Here is an 18,155-nt window from a genome sequence, read left to right as displayed (position 1 = left end):
CAGAAGTTTGTGCCTATGCGGATACGTGTGCCAGTGCGTCGCGCGAATGACACTTCCGTCTGGTCTGTAAAGGTCGCTCAAGTGGGAATCGTACGCAGTCTTGCTTATAGTTAGTGACTTCTCCGTCCCTTTTGCCAATTTGACGCGTGATCAATCGGCTTGCTCCCTCGGGCTACGAGCGTCCGCTTCCAGCGAGAAAGTGGCTGAATTCAGAAGCGCGCAGCAGGATCGTTCCCCTGCAGACGTTCGTAAGACCCACTGCATCGGGCACTGCTGCTGTACAGCGTGCACAAGCACTATTGAGACCCTCGTCGGGTAGAGCAATGTCAAGGAGAGCGTCATTGGTAATGGCAGAAGGATACGCGCTAGCCACAAAACACGTACTCCCATCTGGTGTCCCTTTGGACGGTCAGTATCCTAGAGGAACCTCGCGGTCCAGCACGAGTATCGCCGCGCACTTTCACGGTAACAGACAAAAAGCTACATCAAGAAGCCCTCCCTCCCGACTTCGTTATTCAGAAACAGCCCTCCGTTCTCCACCACATGTATTTGCGCACATGTCTGCGCAGCATACGCACGGTGCGCGTGTATACACACGGGCTGCAGGCCCGTTGCGACTTCGTCTGCACAGTGCGGAACTGAATAATCGTGAGCTTAACTATCCGAAACAAATTCGCAGATCGCAAGAGACAGGGTTCACCAAGACCACTCTCTTTTCCCCCCTCCGCCCCCGCCCCCCCCCCCCCCCATGCGCGAAACAAGCTGTTTCTGCGGCAATAGAGCACCATAAAATCGCTGCATGAGAGCTACGTCTGCACCGGGCACCTAATCAAAAAGACCGGCGAGTCGTTCCGTTGGAGCTCACACGACCAAAAATAGTGGAACGCCACACCTAATCGCGAAACTATCGGCGAACACGCGTATTGCGTAATTCAAGACTCCGCGTGCGCTGAGGGCTACATGTGTGTCAACAGACGCACACTTACGTTTTAGAGTATACGCACACAGACAGCGAACATGGACATTCAGACGCAGGTTTCAACAGAGTTTTCGAATACTAGCTCTTGCAGCTTCCTTCGAACTTTTTTCACGTTGGAACCGGCCTGCTAAAACACCTGTCCAATCAAGACTCGAACGCGCGCCGCACGTTTACTCCTGGGAGCTCGCGGCAGTTGAACGCCTTCCGGGCCCTCCCCGCAGAAGCGTGGAGGCAGCCTTCAGTCTGGTAAAACCAAAGACATCTTCGTGATGACGTGAAGGTGAGCAAAGTTGAAGCCGTCGTGCCCTCCAACAAAAACCGCCACGCCGCCTTTCTTGAAAAACGACAAGCAGTTGTTCATGTCGTCGTCTAACAGAACCATTTTGTCTATCGGGACGCCTGTGACCTCAGACATCTGCGAGGTAGCACAAAACCCGGGGAGGCGCTCCACGTCCTCTTGCTCCATTTGCACCGACAGACAACCTCTGGCGTCCCACGGACAAACTCAAGAATACTCGCGGGATGCAGCTGCGCATCCATGTTTGTACCGACAGCTTCCGGGTTTCCACGATGCATCGCATGCCGCTCGCGCCTTTCAAAGCGTACGCAGCGGGAAGCCACGCGTGTAGAATGCAGCGAAGTAGACTGCCCAACGTTGGAACGATACATACGCCGCACATCCGAATGCATGCATCACGTGACAGCAGATTCGCGCGGCGGCCGTAAGCCCTACGAATCGCTGACGGCGCAGGTGCTCAGAGATCTGATCCTCGAACATGCAAGCGCTCAGATCCGACACACTGCACGCAGGTAGTCAAGGCATTGCTCTCAGTCAGAGGCGCGTACCTTCTCCAGATGGTAAGACTTGTCCGTTGACATGGGCGCGGTCAGGCCCACCTTGGAGTACTCGTCGGGTTCCGAGTAGAAGCTGCGTGCAGGCGACAGCGGAAACACCCGTCACCGTGCTGCGATACGCAACACATCTAAACCCGCATCACCAAACCATCCATCGAGCCGCCATGTGACTGCGCCAGCTACAAATGCACGGCCTGTTCCGACAGGATGTTTGTAAAACGACTTTGCAGGGGTTGAAAATGCGGTGGCATGTAGGTATTCAGCATCGGAGAAGTGAAAAGTTACTAAACATGTGCCACGCCAACAAGAATCCGATCCGTCTATTCCGAACAGATCAACATGAAGAAGGCGACTACCAAAGTGAACGTCATGACATTCGTACAGCTTGTATACAAATGTTGGTTTTTCAAATATACGCTGGATACCACTATCCTTAATGCACTCAAAATGGTCATGAAAAGCCCAAGAGAACTTGGATCCAGTAAACAAAGACCTTCAAGATCTAAACCAGTAGTCCAGTTCGTAATATATGCTCCCCAGGAAAAGCTAATAAGTGATTCTGTCTCAGTGATGATCACTACAGTACGATGCTACTGATCGGACTAGCATCTGAGTAGTAGTTTTCTCTCGCTGTTAAGATGGATGAGTCAGAAATCCAGATATTACGCCTAGAACATAACTGATGTGGAATAGCCTTAATGTAGTAGGATATTGGAATACAACACTTCTAGCTGTCTTAAGCAGTCCACTGGAGTGGTGGTGTACTGCAATCATTAAGTGGTTGTCTGTATCTCATAACCGGAGTCATCTTCAGCATTCTAGGAACTATAATTTCTTCGTTTATTCGATTTGAGTGAACACATAAGACCATCGAGTTTTACGGTGTGCTCCTGAACTTACACGGGATACCGGCCGCAGACTCCCGCGACGCCGAATTTCGCGCCGCTTTCCTTCAGAGTCGCCTCAACCAGCGCCTTTCCCGCCAGCCTGCCATTGCGGTTTTCGCCCTCATCTGCGAAAGACAGAAAAGGACGCGCGGCACGTACACAGAGGCAGGTGCAGCGAGATTAGAACCCCCCCTCGGACGTTCACCTCCCAAACTCAAGGCCCAGCGGGCGAGCCTTTACAGAGAAATGCTCATTCGTTCCTTCAGCCACCACGCGCTGCATTGTGAAACGTTTGTAGAAGATAAACCATGAGCGCGGACTCGTGCGCATGGATGGAGGAATTTGGTCTGAGTGGGGGGGCAGATGGAGCACATACACTCTGCTGGCGTGGACTCCCCCAGGAGTAGGCATCTGACGAAGTCAAAATCCGTGGATCCTCACGCGCAAGCTACGCGCTCCTGGAGAGACGCCTGGAGGCCTCACCGGAAAACGTGACAACGGTCAAGGGGATATTCCTGGAGGCCAGTTCGTCTCCCAAGGCGTGGAAATCTTGAGTCATGCCTCCGAGCACAGCGAGATCCGTCGGCCTGGCGCTCCCCCCTGCACAGGGCACAGTTGGAGCACACCTAGAACTGGCAACCCTCGCCGTTGGAAAGGCTCTTTTCTGTGCACGCCGAACTTGACAGAGGGCCTCATAGCTCGACAGGTGAAGAGCAAAACGAAAAAGACGCACATAACCCAAGCCAAGACTGCGCGTGAGCACTAACATCTGCATCGGGCGTCTCTTGGGATAGCTGGTGACACACGCGGAAAGACTCGGCTCGTTTTCTTCAGGGGAATCCGGAATTCCACGAGTGGCTCGCAGGACGCCTACACGAACCCACGCGGTCTGCGTCACCCCCCCCCCCCCCCCCCCCCCCCGCCCTTTCCTCCGCTCCCCCTGTGACGTTCCCTGAACGCCTGGCGAGAACAGGACGAGAAAAACACGCGGATGGAACAGTGTGTGTGGCGTGTGTTGCTTTTTGAAGCCAGTGACTGGCGACAGATGCGTGACCGTAGCGGCGGCGCGGGAGTGCAGATTTTGTCGCGGATATTCGCGAGAGCTATCCATGCCCGCTGGCAGCAGAGGCCAGGCTGACCGACTTACCAGAGTGCAGGTGAATCATCGTTTTGTCAAAGTCACTCGCGACAGCCGCAATGGCGCATTTGACGAGTGCGTCTACGAAGGCTCGCGCTGCGTCTCGGCCCTTCAGACCACGCCTCTGCATGTCCTTCACCGACTGGGCTAGGTCCTTCAAGCAAGGATGCTTCTTAACACTCGGCGCCATGGTGTTTGGCAGGTGCAGCGCAGAGCTTTTTCAAGAGTCCCTTTCCCAAGGACGAGGCGGCGTGTGCGCAGTGAAGTTCGCGCTGGCGGAATGATGTATGTCCCCAGCAGCTGAATCGCGGCTTCCGCGTCGCGCAGGCGGCTTCCTGCGAGCTCCTACAGCTCTCATAAAAGGCTCGCGAACGTCAGCTAGGGCTGATCTCGTAGACACACGGAAAAGCGCCGCCTCGCAGTACGGCGGGCCCTTCGGCTGACCAAAGCTAGTGGGTTTATCGTCTGCGAAAAAGGAGTCGGGCGCGAGGGTACAGAGGCTAGCGGGCGCGCTGCCTTGGAACGACCCCAAGACGACGTGTCGAAAACTGCAAAAGGATTGAGCGAGCACGGGGAATACTGGAAAAGGGAGTGGGGTTGCAAGAACGACGGAATAAGACCTACAGCAACGGCACGCAAACTCGGCAGGCCGCGTCGCCGTGCGAAGATGAGCAAGCGAGTGCTGGGCGAGACGAGATGAGAAACGGTTATGAGCTGCGGATTATCCGCAGATTTATAGATTAGCAGGTTTTCACGAAAGTGCAGTGAGAGAATCCACGGCAAGATGGGATGGATGAGGCAGACAGGCACTCGAAACGGGCCTCGTGCTCGCCCAGGGGTAAGCAAATTCGCGCTGTCTGGCTCCCTCTTTTAAGTAAAGAGCCTAGAAAACCTTCCACAAACGGTATAATCGCGTAAGCGTTACAGTACAACGCGAACCGGGAAACGCCATAGAAACGCAAAATCCGGCGACGCATATAGAGTCCCCAACGGACGAGGCTTTCAAACCCTTGCAAGCGCCGCCAGCTGATCTCTCGGGTCTGGTGTTGCCGCTGGCAGAGATCCGCGTGAGAGCCGTGAACGCGAGACCAGAGTTTAGCGGGACGATAGAGCCGTGCTTCTCCCCCAATAATGCAGATTCAACTGACCCGCTGATTTGTTACTTCCGGATCAAAGTCACGAAACACTTGCGTTCTTCGGTCGTAGCAAGTAAAACACAACCCACGGGTGCGCTAGAACTGCCCGCAGTATTTCTGCGACAGGTGTTGTTCTTGACCCAGCGAGGCCGCATGCTCGTGGTAATAGTTGCCTGCTTCGTTGTTTTTACAAGAGCAACGCCAGGGCAGACAGCTGGCTCGATCTCTTCCTCTGGATGAGCTTCCATCTGTCCAAGACCGGACCGCTGTCTCAGCGCAACTTTCGGTCGCTTGTGCGTAGTTGCAGAGTGCCGCAGACGGGTCTCTCGGCGCTGACGCGCAGGGTTCATTTCGACTTTATTTTTTCTCAGTCGTATGTGGCTTTAGCTCCTTGTCGCAGGCCTGAGGGAATATCAGGGAGAGCACTCGCGGATTCAGTCAGGTAACTTTCCGGCCGGCAGCACGTTCATCATCAGGGCTCATGGGTATACAAATGCGTGTTTTGCCCTGTTGAAGCTCATATTCGCTTGTCCTGGGCGTCCGCTGGATGGACGTCGACTGAGTGCGATGTGATTCAGCGCGTGGACTGGCTTCTTCAGAGCTACGCCTCTGTGCAAAGCCTCTTCTTTCTGTATATGATACCGTTGCCAGCCCGTTCACGGTTGTCTGGACATGCGTTTTCCACTGTGGTCTCCGCGTCCTCTTCGCCACGAGACGCGTTTCCAGATACACAGCGCTGGATAGATATCGACAACAAAGTTCTCTGTGCTGGTGCATCGTCACGATACCGACTACGAAGCCTCAGGCTGCTGTAGCCATGGTGTAGCTGAGAGGTGCCTTCATTGCCTCCCTCCCCCCAGCAAAACACGTTCCTACATCTATCGGCGAGCACCTTGCCAGTAGTCTCTGCGTAAGACCGGCAACATGGTAGCTTGGCTGCTTTATTCGCCGACCGTGTCACGCCTACCACGACAGCACTATCCTCACGACGTATAGTTCCACCGCACCCCTAAGCCCGGCGTTTCTGTTTATCTGCGTCGATCCCTCACGCCGGATTGCGAATCCGAGCAGACTCTCGTGCGCGTCACCTACGAGTAGAGAAACTGCCTTTCGTTAGTTTGGTATTCGAGACTTCTCCTTCCCCTCTACAGTCCAGAGCTGATACGTAGCCATTGCCGTACTCGGAATGCAATCGCGAGCCGCTAGTCGTGTTTCTTGCGATTTACTCCTTGCATTAAGTGCCGGAATCTCCCTCACGACTGATGCTTTACAAGAGAGTAGATTGTCGGCGAGGGACGTCTGCGTGGGTCGTAGAAACAGCGTTGGTGAAGGCCGATCGAAGTCACACGTTTGGACATGCGCGTCCTTGCGGACTGCTGTCATTCTTTCGTCTTCGCGTCTTTCGATTTCCAGCTGTGTGCGGGTGGGATGTCTACATGGCTGGACGCGCTTTTCACCTAGCACAATGGAGGCTCCGCGTCGCACGAGGTCAGCACGAAACGGAGCTCTCGTCTTCGTTTTTTGCCAAATTCCCCCTTTTTTGGCACGTTGCCTCGTCTTCGCTGCTTCTCGGCGTCCTCTCAGTCACGGGTACTAAACTTTTCTTCATGCTTTTTGGTCAAGTGTCGCTGCCTCGCGCTGATTTCTCCGTTTGAGGTTTCGGCTGAACCTCCTTTCCCCCGGTTTTTTCTATCGGTAGCCCGTGCGGCTCCGTTGCTCGTTGTCGTCCTCGTTTCGACTCCGCAAGTGACTGCAACGGGAACGACGCTAGTAGCCGCACCTGCCTCAGTGAGAGCTTTTGGATTCGCTCCTGTACTACGCAGTCTGCTGTCGGCGTGCAAGAGACTGAAACTACTGGACTGCCGCGTGTTAGCTGTGGTCACACGGGCTCTGATTACAACAGGAACCTGTGAACTATATAACGGCTCTTTTTCGTTTCAGTCATCCCCAGCGAATGGGCGGAATGCTTTTATGTCTCCTGCGCTTCCTCTGTCTGGCCTCACTGCCTACTGTGGCGCTCCTCTCGGTCGCACTTGCGTTATCCTTGTGCATTTCTACCTTCTTTTTCATCACCTTCTCCGCTTTCCTCCAGGTCACTCCCACCCGTGCGCAGTGCTCGCATCTCTCATCTCTTTTATTTCTCTGACAGCGGCAGGCACTCGGCCGCCTTCCACGGACGTCTACGGAGAACCGAGGAAGCGGCGCTCTCTGCCTGCACCCGAAGCTCTCTCCTTCCTTTGTTCGCCTTCGCCTGTGCTTTTCATCGCTCGGTCTTATTGGCCCTTCACTCCCATGGGGCCTCGTGCGTCTGCTCGTCCCGCTTTGTGGCTTCGTCGGCTTCGTGTTTCTATCCTCCTGGTTGTCGCTACTGGTTGGTCCTCCGCTTGCGGTTTATGGTTAACACGGTCGTTCGCCACGTTTTGAGATGTCAAGGGCTCCCCGCTCTCACACGGAGTTCCCTGTGTCTTCTCGAGAGGTTTTCTCTAAAAATTCCTCTATCCCGGTATTCTGCACTCTGATTCTGCTAGAGCGTGGGCGCTTTGTATTCCGTCTTCTCCCTGCGTCACCAGTCATTCCACTTCGCACCGAGCGCCGCTACAGACAACAGGCTTCCACGGATTTTGCTTTCCCGTGGTTTTTCCCTCCGAGATCTTCGCTATGGCTCTCAGCAAGCAGCGGGACGAGGTGGCACAACTCGTCAAGTTCTGGTCATCGACCGGTAATTAACGGGGTATCAAGTTCCTATGCGTTGCCTGCTTTCGCTGTCGCCCCTTTCGAGGTTTAACACGCTGTGGCAGATCTGTTGCACTTTGTATCTTGTTGCGCGCATAAAAAATCACGCACCTGACCATCAAAGGGGCACACATGTAGACTTTTGAAGTTCCACGCGGGAGCACGAGATAATTATACAGCTATTTTTCAGTACGGGCGGATTCACGTGCAGCCGCACGGCCACATACGTACGCAGTTCTGTGTGGGCGTGCTCGCGCGTGCGCCAATAACGAGACGCGTACGCACATGTTTTGAAAAGAGATTACATTCCCCTATATCGCTGGCTATAGCTGTCAATCTGTCTGTGTAAGCAGAGTCGTGTTCTCGGCTGTACGTACACAGGAGCGCACTCATTTGCTTTTATTGGTTTCTGCCTCGGAAACCCTTTGCTGGATTTCTTTGCGTCAGAGGGTCGAGACAAGTCGACCAAGTGTCTTCAGTACGGCAGTCGCACGCTCGCTTCGCTTTTGGCGGCCAGGAGCCCGAAGGCCGCTGCGAAAATTGCTGCGTTGTCTGGTACGGAGTGCGGACTGCAGACGATCTAGTAGTGTCGCACAGGTTGCCGTTGTCTGTCCTTGTCGAGTTTTTCCCAGGTTTCCTTTAGGGTCATCAGCCGAGTTGCCACGGAACCCGCGATAGCGTTTTGTGAATCGTGGGTGGAAGCTTTACGTGTATATTTGTGAAACATACATTCCATAATATTTGAAAGACCGAATTCTGGCCCCTAGTCAAACAAACTGGATTCTCTGCAATCCTAGCTTTGATTACCCAAATGTTGATGCACTGCATGGCTCGAAATGCAGTCGGTATGTGAATCCCTGTCTCAGTGGCGAGGTTGATTTGGGCGGCACGAACTGTACGATGCGAAAGGAGGAGTCTGCTGAGCCGAAGTTTTGTTTCACGAGGATCCACTTCCGAGTACACACAGTGTCTTTTCTCGAAGGCTGAACACAGCTATTAGGGTCTAGCCGGGTCTTTAGCGTTGAAAAGAGAGAGCGGAGAGTATCATTGTCGATACGCAAAGTACAGCAGATAAGCAGGAAGAATATGTCCGTGTGGGCCGCCGCGATTCAAGAAAAACGAAACGTTTGATTGCCGGAAGAGAAGAGCTCTTCTGCAACAGGGATACATGTGCATGTGCCCGTGCACACAGAAACAGTTGCACAGTCGCGAACAAGGATGTGGTTGGGTGTCTGTATGCGTGCCATGTTTGCGTTCGTGCTTGGCTCCGTATCTCAGGGACGGCGAGCGACGGCAGAAAAGTGTTCCGTCTAGGCAAATTTTTGAACGAGTACGTGAAGCTGAAAGCGCTTCTTGTGGGCTTCCTCGTCTCGCGCTACAAGCTGGCTGCAGCTAGTCTCGACGATACTCAGAAAACGCAAGTAAGGCCGCTTGCATTCGCACTTTCCGCAGAAAACAGTCTTGCTGCGTTTAGGAATAGTATGCTTGGGCACGCGTCGAAAGGACTGCCAGCTCCGGCGGAGTCCTCTTTGTCTTTTCTTAGCCGTCTATCCCACGTATCTGCTCCAGTACATGTACATATATGTAAATCCCGATGGCCTGCAAACGCACCGCTTGGTTTTTGGGAAATCGGACTAGAAGCAGTTCCACATGACTGCTTTGATGCGTCGTGGAAAAAACTGGCTAGACACGTTTCCTCTCTGTTTGCACCCCGCAGCCAGGCTCTTCTTTCTTCCTCTGCTTCCATTCCTTTCCATGCGTGCGTTTTTGTCCGCGACAGGCAAGACGTCGCCGCCCTCAGAGGGTAGCGGAGTCCGCGAACTGCTCTTGAAAGGATATTGGCTTTCAGCCTCGAAGCTTTAGACAGATGATTTCTTGTTTCGCGCTACAACGTGTGCTTGCTTGGCTGTCCCCCAGCTGCTGCAGCTGATCAGCCGTTTCGGTTTTCTCTGCTACTGGGTCACGGATAACCTCATGCTGCTCTCAAAGATTAAAGTGCTGGGCTTTGACACGAAGAAACTGGCCAGACTCTGCGGCATTTTCTGGTGCGAATTCGCGATCGCTCTGTCTGCATTTCGCTTCGAGCCGAAACACTACTTCGCCCGCGCCTCTCGGCGCTCCGGATGTGTGTGCACATAGGCATAGATAGGCAAGTACACACAAGGACGTGCGTATGTTCAGCGCTGCTGTGTTTGTAATTTTTCTTCGTTGCTCCTCCACCCGCGTCATTTCGATCTGTTTTGTTTTGACACAATCTCTGCACTGCCCTTCTCGTCTCTCCGTCGCTCTACGTCCACGCTGCCCCGCGTCCTCGCGCCACTTGCTGCCCTGTCTTGCACTCACACAACAGCCTTGAGTGCTGAATCTTCATTCACGCCTTCAGATCCACTTGCGCTCGGTGCGATCAGCGGATTTTGACCTCGTTGTGTGGCGGTCTGTCCATTCTGTAGGCTCGTCGGCCTCCTGGGGGCTCTGGCGACTGAAGTACGCGTGCTGCGTCGCCTGAGATCGCTAGAACGAGACCGCCTCGATCGTCTGGAAGAGGAGCGTCGGGGCGCGGAGGACGCGTATGTGCAAGGCGCCTCGTCGCTGCGGAAAATCCAGCAAGAGAAAAATGCGTCGCTTCTCAACATCGTGAAAAACGCCTGTAAGGTCTCGTCCTGTCCCGCCGTCGCGCCGTTTCCTTCGGCTGGACTCGATAGACGCGTTCTGCGTGTCATAGTCTCCTCGTGAGTTCTCTCCGCCACACTAACGCAAGACGCGTGTGAGAACATGTTTTCTTTTCAGCGGACGCGGTTGTGGCAGCGAACTTGGCGCAGATTCCTCACAAGCTTCTTGGCAGGCCGCTCGACGAGACCACTGTGGGCGCTGCAGGTTTCGTCAGCGGCGCGATCAGCTGCTACCAGCTCTACGAGTGAGAGGAATTCATATTTTTGGAACCCCACAAACGTTTTCTCGAGACAGAGGCGCGCAGCGAACGATACATAGCGAGAAAAACACTCCTGAAGTTCGCAGCAGGTCGAACAGGTGCGGGCTCGGCGTTCAGACGCGAGCGGAAGGAGCGCCGGAGATTGCGAGAGGCGTATCGGGTACACATATATTATCCTGGCATGCAGATGATATATACATATCTATTTCGTTGGCAAATAGAGGACATTTATATTGTAGAGACCACGCCAGGCGCCTGTGGAGATACAGGAGAGCATGCGTGACGGCGAAGACTTAAACTCAGTACATCGCGAAAGATCTCCGGCCTCCGCACCGGTGCGAACCTGCGCAGTCCGTAGTCTTGAAGAAGCGAGGCAAAGCGCAGACAGCGGTGTAACCGTGACTCTTTGATTTCGGGGTCTACCGAGAGAGACTGAACAGATGAGAAGGAAGATATGATGCCCTGCGGAAGAAGCGCCGCTAACATGCGTCGCCTCTAGATGAATCGCGCTGTTCAAAGTGCGCATGTAGCAAACTGTGCCGCTCTAGCGAGTACGATGCCTCGTGCGCTGCAGTGATTCTGTCGTGCGATGCCAACGTAGGCGGATGCATCGCGTCGTGGAAACATATATATATATATATATATATATATATATACATATATGACAGTCGCCGGTTCATGCACACGCAAGATTCATTCATACATCTAAATCTATGCGTGGTATAGTCGCATTTCTTTGCACATATATATAGTGCCGCCTTTTGTATGCGATACTGAACCTTCTTAAAACCCATTTTAATTTAGTAGATTTTTTTTGGCTTCAGGTGGTTGACAGGAGGATGTGGGAGACGCGTTGTGTTGAGCGCCCCTTAGCACGCGTGACCGGAACCGGTGCACGCAGAAGAGGTCAGGTTTCAAGTGAGATCTGATTTGTTTTTTACAGAGTGAGTCCGCAGCTAGGTACAAAGACGTAAGCGCAAGCGCCAAGACATGGCGTCGATGCGCGAGCACACATACGAAGGAAAATCAGTTTTGAAGTAAGCGTCGCTCTGCATACACTGAGACAGATGGCGGCCAAGACTTTCCACTCAAGCACTGTGGACGTAAAGATGAAAAAAGAATTGAGTCTTCACAGACGGACGGACGACAGTTCTCTCTATCGGCGACTCCACCTCCCCAAAAAACGAGCAGTCCCAAGAGAATCCTCTCAACTCAAGAAGGCCACACTGTATCCATCGCGCAGACGTGAGGATACAAGATGCGATGCATACATGTATATACATATATATATACTAATATAGATATGTATAACTGTAGGGCACCACAGGTGGCCACGCGGGCTCCCGCCGTCTACATTCCAGATCTCTCGCGCGGAGCACAGCGAATGATGTCATCGACGCGAACGATCTGAACAACAAGCGACAACAGAGCGACACACCAACACACACACTCGCCAGTCTATCAAACAAACGTGTCCTGTGTGCCGCGCCAGGGAGTGGCAGCTGCGCCCACTATAACTCCACACGTAGGTACATAAATACACATGCATACACATATACATGTATAATGTGGCTAAATAGTGTTGCTGCGAGGTTGCTAGTGCTTTTGAAAGCTCTGTTGAACCGCATGAGCAAAACAAAAATAGAAATACACGAAATGCTACAAATATACGAAAGGGCGACGCCGTTCGTGCGCGCGTTCGCGAAAGTCTGTTCTTACCATTTCGGCAGCCTCAGCGGCGAAGCAAATCTGCGAGAGTTTGCTCTTGTAGGCCTCGAGGACTCCCTTGCTGCGCATGTCAGTCACGCAGCCGTTGTCGATGTCGACGCCCATGGTGTGTTCGCCCTTCAGGTGAGCCACGCGCAAATGCGAGACAATCTCCGCGCTGTCCAGACCTGAAAAAAAAAGAAGACACATACGCGACCGGCCTCGCCTCACCCGCCCGCGAACAGAACTCGACTCGCGCAGGAAGACATCCAGGGCGACGACACACGCGCGCCTACGACTCTCGAGCGCGTCACATGCACTCAGAAAACACTTCGCTGGAAAAGAGACGCAGAAAGAAAGATAGAAAAAGACCGAGATAGAGAAAGCAAGAGAGAGCGTCCTAACACTGCCTCGCAACGGATCAGAGAAGAAGACGCGTAGAGGATGGCGGCCGCGCCAGGGAAAAAAACTTTAAAGAAAAGGCCTCTCCGTATAACCCTCTCCGCGCACTGAGCTTTAGGGAAACTCGCGCAAAAGAAATATCAAATGCGGAAGCACTCACCGCCGTTCTCCAAGATGATCGTCGGGATCTGACGGAGCGCCTTGCCGAAGGCCTCAATCGCGAGGCTCTGTGAAAGACGAGCCAGAGGCTCACACAAAAGACGGGTTCGATGAGGTGGATTGAAGGAACCGCGCTGACGAAAGAAAAAAGCTATCTAGCGACACATGTGCCAAGAGAGAGCTGTGTCGCCACGTCGCGAGCTCCTGGCTGCCCTCTCGACAGCAGCCCCTCTCGAATAAACAAATGCATGCAGGCAGTACATGCATGCATATGCGCGTGGGTTTCCCGTCCTCCATGTCTATGAACGGGGACGGCGGCAAAAGCTTGCGGAGGAGGATGCGCTTTTGACACAGAGCGACTTGTTCTCTCTCCTCCGTTTATAAGGCGAAACTCACCACTTTGCCGGCCTCGCTGCGCGCGAGCTCCTCGACAGCCGCCGCCATCGCCATCTCCGCAGCACCTCCGCCGCAGACGACGAGAGGTTGCGCATCTTTGGAACCCGAGGCGAGGTCGAGGGCCTCGCGAACGCCGGCGAACGAGGTGTCCAGGCCGCTTTGCTTCTCTCCCTTCTGCTCAAGAACGAGCTGAGAGAGGATCGCCAGCGCGTCGTGGAGCGAACGCTCCGCCTCCTCCAGTCCGTGCTCGCTGCCGCCGCGCAGAACGATGGTGCAGGCCTCGCCTGAGAAGAAAAAGACGCAAAGAAACCGACATTTCACGCCCCCTGACCTCCTACAGGTGAACCCCAGGCCGCGCGACGAGCCACTTCAATTCGAAAAAAACCCGCACGCATAGACGCTGCAGAGGCCAATATATATACCGGTACGCAGAAGTTGCCGTAACCTCTGCGCAAAGCAGCATGAAGGACGTAAAGATCACTCTGGCAGTAGAAAACGGTTACCGCGCTTGCATCCCGAGAAGCGAATGACCTTGTCCTCTCCGATCATGATCTCCTCAACCTTCTTGCAGTATCCCAGCTTGCTCTAAAAAAACAAAAAAAGTATAAAAAATCATGCTGTATCTCCAAATAGTGACCCTTCCGCTGACTACTATGACTACATTTGCAGTCATAAAATGCTGCTGTATCACCATTCAACACGTTGTTCAAAGCGCTCACGAGTGCCTCGGCCTCATCGGGAGGCTCACCAACATACCAAAGAGCACGCAAATCAAAAAAGTAAATATAAATATATATGGCTGTGTAGATACGGCCACGCTCGGAGGTTACGGCGGCAGCGCGTACCGGGTCGGGCGCATCGAAGGTGGAGATGATCTCCGCGCCGAGAGCCGCGGCGAGACGCTCCATGCCGTCAAAGTCCGCGTGCTCAATCGCGAGGATTTTGTGATCCTGGAAGATCTGCTCGGGGTAGTTGTAAATCAGCTGGCGGTTGATGAACACGTTGCAGCCGTAGGCCGCAATCTTATCCACCTGCGCAGCAAAAAACAAAAAAACCCGAAACTGCGCGAGGGGAGGCAAGCACTCTTCCAACACGCACGCGCGAGGCCGCACGCCCCTGTACTCTCCGCAGCTAGCCCGACACACAAGCGAGGGCAACTCGACGACACGCGTCCTGCCGCGAAGCTTTACAAAAAAAACAAAAAAAGAGAAATCTCCGTCTCAGGATCTGCGTCAGGACATGCACTCTTGCGCGGGTACCTTTTGCTTCATCTTTTCCTTCTCTGCGAGCTCCAGTGCCTGAACGGCCTCGAAGGAGTCAACCGAGACGCGCGCGCCGTAAATCTTAATTTTGTCGGTGTCCATCGGCGTGTTGGCAACCATAATTTTGCAGTCCTCGAGGACTTTGGCTTGGCAGGCGCCTAAGCATCCGCATGCATATGCAATAAAGACTATGGATAAAGATCCCTCTACCGAAACACGCGCGTACTCTACAGACACACAGGTTTAACACCCTGTAAACAAAACTATAAAGAAATAAGCCTGAGCCGCTTCCGAGACTCCCACACCTCCCGCTCTCGCACCGGGCGCGGGAAAGTGACAACGGAAAGGGCATCGCAGCAAAAGGATACGCCCACTGCATGCGCAGGAGTCGCGCCGTCGCATTCTCTCCGCGGCGTTCGCTTGGCCTGCGCCCTCCGGCCCAAACTTACCGATGCGCTTCTCGAGAATGAACCCTTCATCGAGGAAGGAGTCGCGCAGCGAGCCGCCAGGCTTCTTGATGATGTGAACAAGGTCGAGCGAGGAAGCGTGTTCCTTCAGGCGGAGAATCGCATCCACCGCGATCGTCGCAAAGTGCTCCTGAAAAAACAAAGCAGAAGCCGCGCTCTTAAATGTCTTTTCCAGACAAAAATAAAAGTCCGACGCAGGTCTCGAGTCCTGCTCAATAGACGCATTCCGGACATACACAACATATACGAGAAAAACACAAATATACAGAAACATTTAACTATATATATATATATATGCATGCGGCGAGACATCTATGGAACCCTAAGATGTGATGCGGAAAGTCGATATGGGGGGAGAGCTGTGGAGAGACTTCGGATTTTTTTTACTTCCCTCCCTGCGCGCACGCCGATGCGCGTCTAGCCGAGCGAAGATGCGAGCTCCCTGCATGCGGCCCGCTACCGCGAATTCGCTTGATTCACTCCATAAAGAATCTGTACGCGCATTCACAGTAATTCTATCTTTGAAAGGGCACACGCGTCACGGATCGCAGCGGACAGGCAGTTTTTTTCTTCACGCACCTTCTCGTGAGTGAGGAGCTTCGAAGACAGAGTCGTGCGGGCGACGTTCATCAGATACTCGCGCAGGCGGTTTTCTTCGCAGCCGAAGGAGACTTGCTGCAGGCGCTGGCGCGCGACGGCGAGCGCTTTGCGGTAGCCCGCGGTGATGATCTAAAATTCAAAAAAAGAGGTTTCTTCGAGGCCGTCAGGGGCGAGAGACGAAAGCGAACCGACGCCTCAGACGGAGGAGGTAACTCGCGGCAGCTCCGCCGCTACGGAGGCGCGAGGAGTCGATATTGTGAGGCAGCGCTCGCGCGACAGAGTGCTATCTCCACGTGTCTGTTTCTGTCAACCTCGCAAATGAATTGACTGAAAAAAACTACAACGCACACCGTCGCCGCTTCGCCCCTGCTGACTCCCCTCTGCGCGCTCTCTGCGTCGCGCAGTGTGCCTCCATGTGGCCTTTTCGAGACTGAAAAGCGCGTACCTGAGGATGGATGTTTTGGTTCACGAGTTCCTCGGCCTGCTTCAGCAGCTCAGAGGCGAGGACGACTACGCCGGTAGTTCCATCGCCGCACACCACGTCTTGCTGGAGCGCGACGTCTGAGAAAGGAAAATCGCTCGCACTCCCAAAGTCTGCGACAGAAGCGCCTCTGCAGACCCGCGGGGCGGTCTGGAAGAGGCTTGAGAGTAAGCACTTCCGTAAGTGCACAGTACTCAATCCCAGCTCAAGTGCGCCCCACCGCTGAAGGCGCGCATGCGCTTCTCCGCAGCGAACGAAAAGCATCGCCGCCTGGTTCCGATGCAGAGGCTCGTCGCCACGGTCTCAGCCGCGAGCTCTCTCGGAGCCCAGCGACTGTACGGCGCGGGATTCTCGCAAACGCCTCCATCGCCGCCCCGCCCCTCCCCTAGCAACACGCGACGCGCTTGCCTCTTCCTCTTTTCTGAATTGTGAAAACATCTCCTTTCTGCATGCGCACGTGCAGAGACGCGGAGAAGAGGTGTTCTCTGTTTTCTGTCTGCGTCTCACCTGCGAGAATCTTCGCCGCGGGGTTGTCTAGCCAGACGCTCTTCAGAATAGTCGCGCCGTCGTTGGTGATGATCGTCTTGCCGTAGCGGCTGCCCTCCATCGCCTGCATCGGCGTGAGGATCTTGTCGAGGCCTTTGGGGCCTAAAGTCGACTTGACCAGCTCGCCGACGGCGATCGCACCCACAAAGTATTGCTGAAAAAAAAAACAAAAGCAAAAAAGAAGCACAGACATAGACACGCGGCGCACCTGAGAAGAGCGAAGTGCGTGCCCTCGCGAAGTAAGAGAAAGATGAAACGCGAGTCACCCGCTCTCCGTCGCCTTGAAGAACGCACAGCTTTCGATGCCGTAGGCTAAAAAACGCTGTCGGGATACAGAAAGTCATTCAGACGCGCAGAGGAGAGTCGCTGCGCCGCATGCCAGCGAGAGGGGAGAAACAGCCTAGGTCTGGTTGCCGGCAGCGAAAGACACCTAGCTGCAGAATGTGTTGAGATAGCAAAGCTCATCACCGTAAACACGACTAGAGCGCCCTGTGGAAGATTGAGTGCAGCGCTGGTGCGTCGCGCGTTCCTTTCTTGAAGGTCCTCTCCCTGCGCCTCTCGCCACACGCCCCAAGGGCGGCACTCCACGAGAAAGACGAGCGCGAGTGCGGTCTTGAGAGAGAAACGAGGCACGAAAAACGGCGCAGAAAAAGCATAGCAATGAAGATTCAGGTGCAGGCGCACGCTGTCGAGGCGCGATCCCCGAAGAGTCCCGGCTTCAGAGAGAAAAAACGTCTCAAAAAAACGCGGATCTCACCAGGCGCGCCGTCTCTCCCTTGTCCTGCTGGGCGCCTCGCTGGAGGACTTCCGGAACACCTCCGTCAGCGACCTTCTGAAAACAAACAAATCAAAAAAGACCCAATGATGCGTCTCACCTCACCACGCATGCCTGGCAACCTATCCACGGAGGACAGGACGCCCTTCCGACATGCATACGAGGTTGAGTTTCCACCACAGCGTCACGAAAGAGAAACGCGACTCGAGTCCTTTGGCTAGGATACGCGCCTCGATGCGAGAATTGTGCAAACCCGAAAGACCAGGAAACTTCACTCTTGCTCATCCCCTCTTCTCTTCAGCGTAGTCCCCCTGTTGCTTCGCGTTTCTGAGCGAACGCCGCTTTTCTTTGTTTGATGGTCTCTCAAGAGTCAGGCTCTGCGGAGATCTGTTCTCTGCCGTCCGCTCGAAGAGCCCTCGCTTGCTCGTGCACTCGACTCCTGTCTCGGCTCGCAGCCTCGAGTTCAGGTGGAGTGCAGGTGTTTTCTCGCGCGGAACGCAGAGGCCCGAACCCTCTTTTTCGGCACGGTGCGTGTTTCGACTGGGAGATGCCTGCGCCACGCTGCGTCCCTCCCCGTTTCTGTCGCACTCAGAAAGCACTGTTAAGCGGCCTCCCAGCTCCTCAAAGGCAGAGAGGCTTTTGACGACGCGAGCGGCTCCGCGCATTTGGCCTCACCATCTTGGCGACAGAAACCGTTACAAGG

The 18,155-nt window shown here is 54.3% G+C and overlaps 3 protein-coding genes across 3 annotated transcripts; 1 reads left to right on the top strand and 2 right to left on the bottom strand.

Annotated features, from left to right (window-relative positions):
- Window positions 1-1,217: 1,217 nt before the first annotated feature.
- On the bottom strand, window positions 1,218-4,049 carry BESB_014460 (rhoptry protein ROP9; the record flags this gene model as incomplete). The annotated part of the gene is made up of 5 exons (XM_029360175.1): window positions 1,218-1,394; window positions 1,826-1,907; window positions 2,735-2,846; window positions 3,205-3,321; window positions 3,869-4,049. 5 exons carry the CDS (start codon window positions 4,047-4,049, stop codon window positions 1,218-1,220), a joined length of 669 nt encoding a protein of 222 aa, XP_029216842.1.
- Window positions 4,050-7,653: 3,604 nt separating this feature from the next.
- On the top strand, window positions 7,654-10,646 carry BESB_014450 (peroxisomal biogenesis factor PEX11; the record flags this gene model as incomplete). The annotated part of the gene is made up of 6 exons (XM_029360174.1): window positions 7,654-7,714; window positions 8,176-8,283; window positions 9,007-9,149; window positions 9,646-9,773; window positions 10,179-10,375; window positions 10,516-10,646. 6 exons carry the CDS (start codon window positions 7,654-7,656, stop codon window positions 10,644-10,646), a joined length of 768 nt encoding a protein of 255 aa, XP_029216841.1.
- Window positions 10,647-12,007: 1,361 nt separating this feature from the next.
- Window positions 12,008-18,130, bottom strand: BESB_014440 (t-complex protein beta subunit; the record flags this gene model as incomplete). Its single annotated transcript, XM_029360173.1, has 13 exons — window positions 12,008-12,064; window positions 12,377-12,552; window positions 12,927-12,993; window positions 13,322-13,605; window positions 13,825-13,906; window positions 14,167-14,352; window positions 14,581-14,741; window positions 15,033-15,180; window positions 15,630-15,779; window positions 16,096-16,211; window positions 16,639-16,831; window positions 17,435-17,509; window positions 18,128-18,130. The coding sequence occupies 13 exons, from the start codon at window positions 18,128-18,130 to the stop codon at window positions 12,008-12,010; spliced, it is 1,698 nt and encodes a 565-aa protein (XP_029216840.1).
- Between the last annotated feature and the right edge of the window lie 25 nt (window positions 18,131-18,155).

The sequence above is a fragment of the Besnoitia besnoiti genome, chromosome IX (genome assembly GCF_002563875.1).
Source record: "Besnoitia besnoiti strain Bb-Ger1 chromosome IX, whole genome shotgun sequence".
NCBI classification, from domain to species: domain Eukaryota; phylum Apicomplexa; class Conoidasida; order Eucoccidiorida; family Sarcocystidae; genus Besnoitia; species Besnoitia besnoiti.
This window is presented reverse-complemented; position numbering and strand designations above follow the sequence as displayed.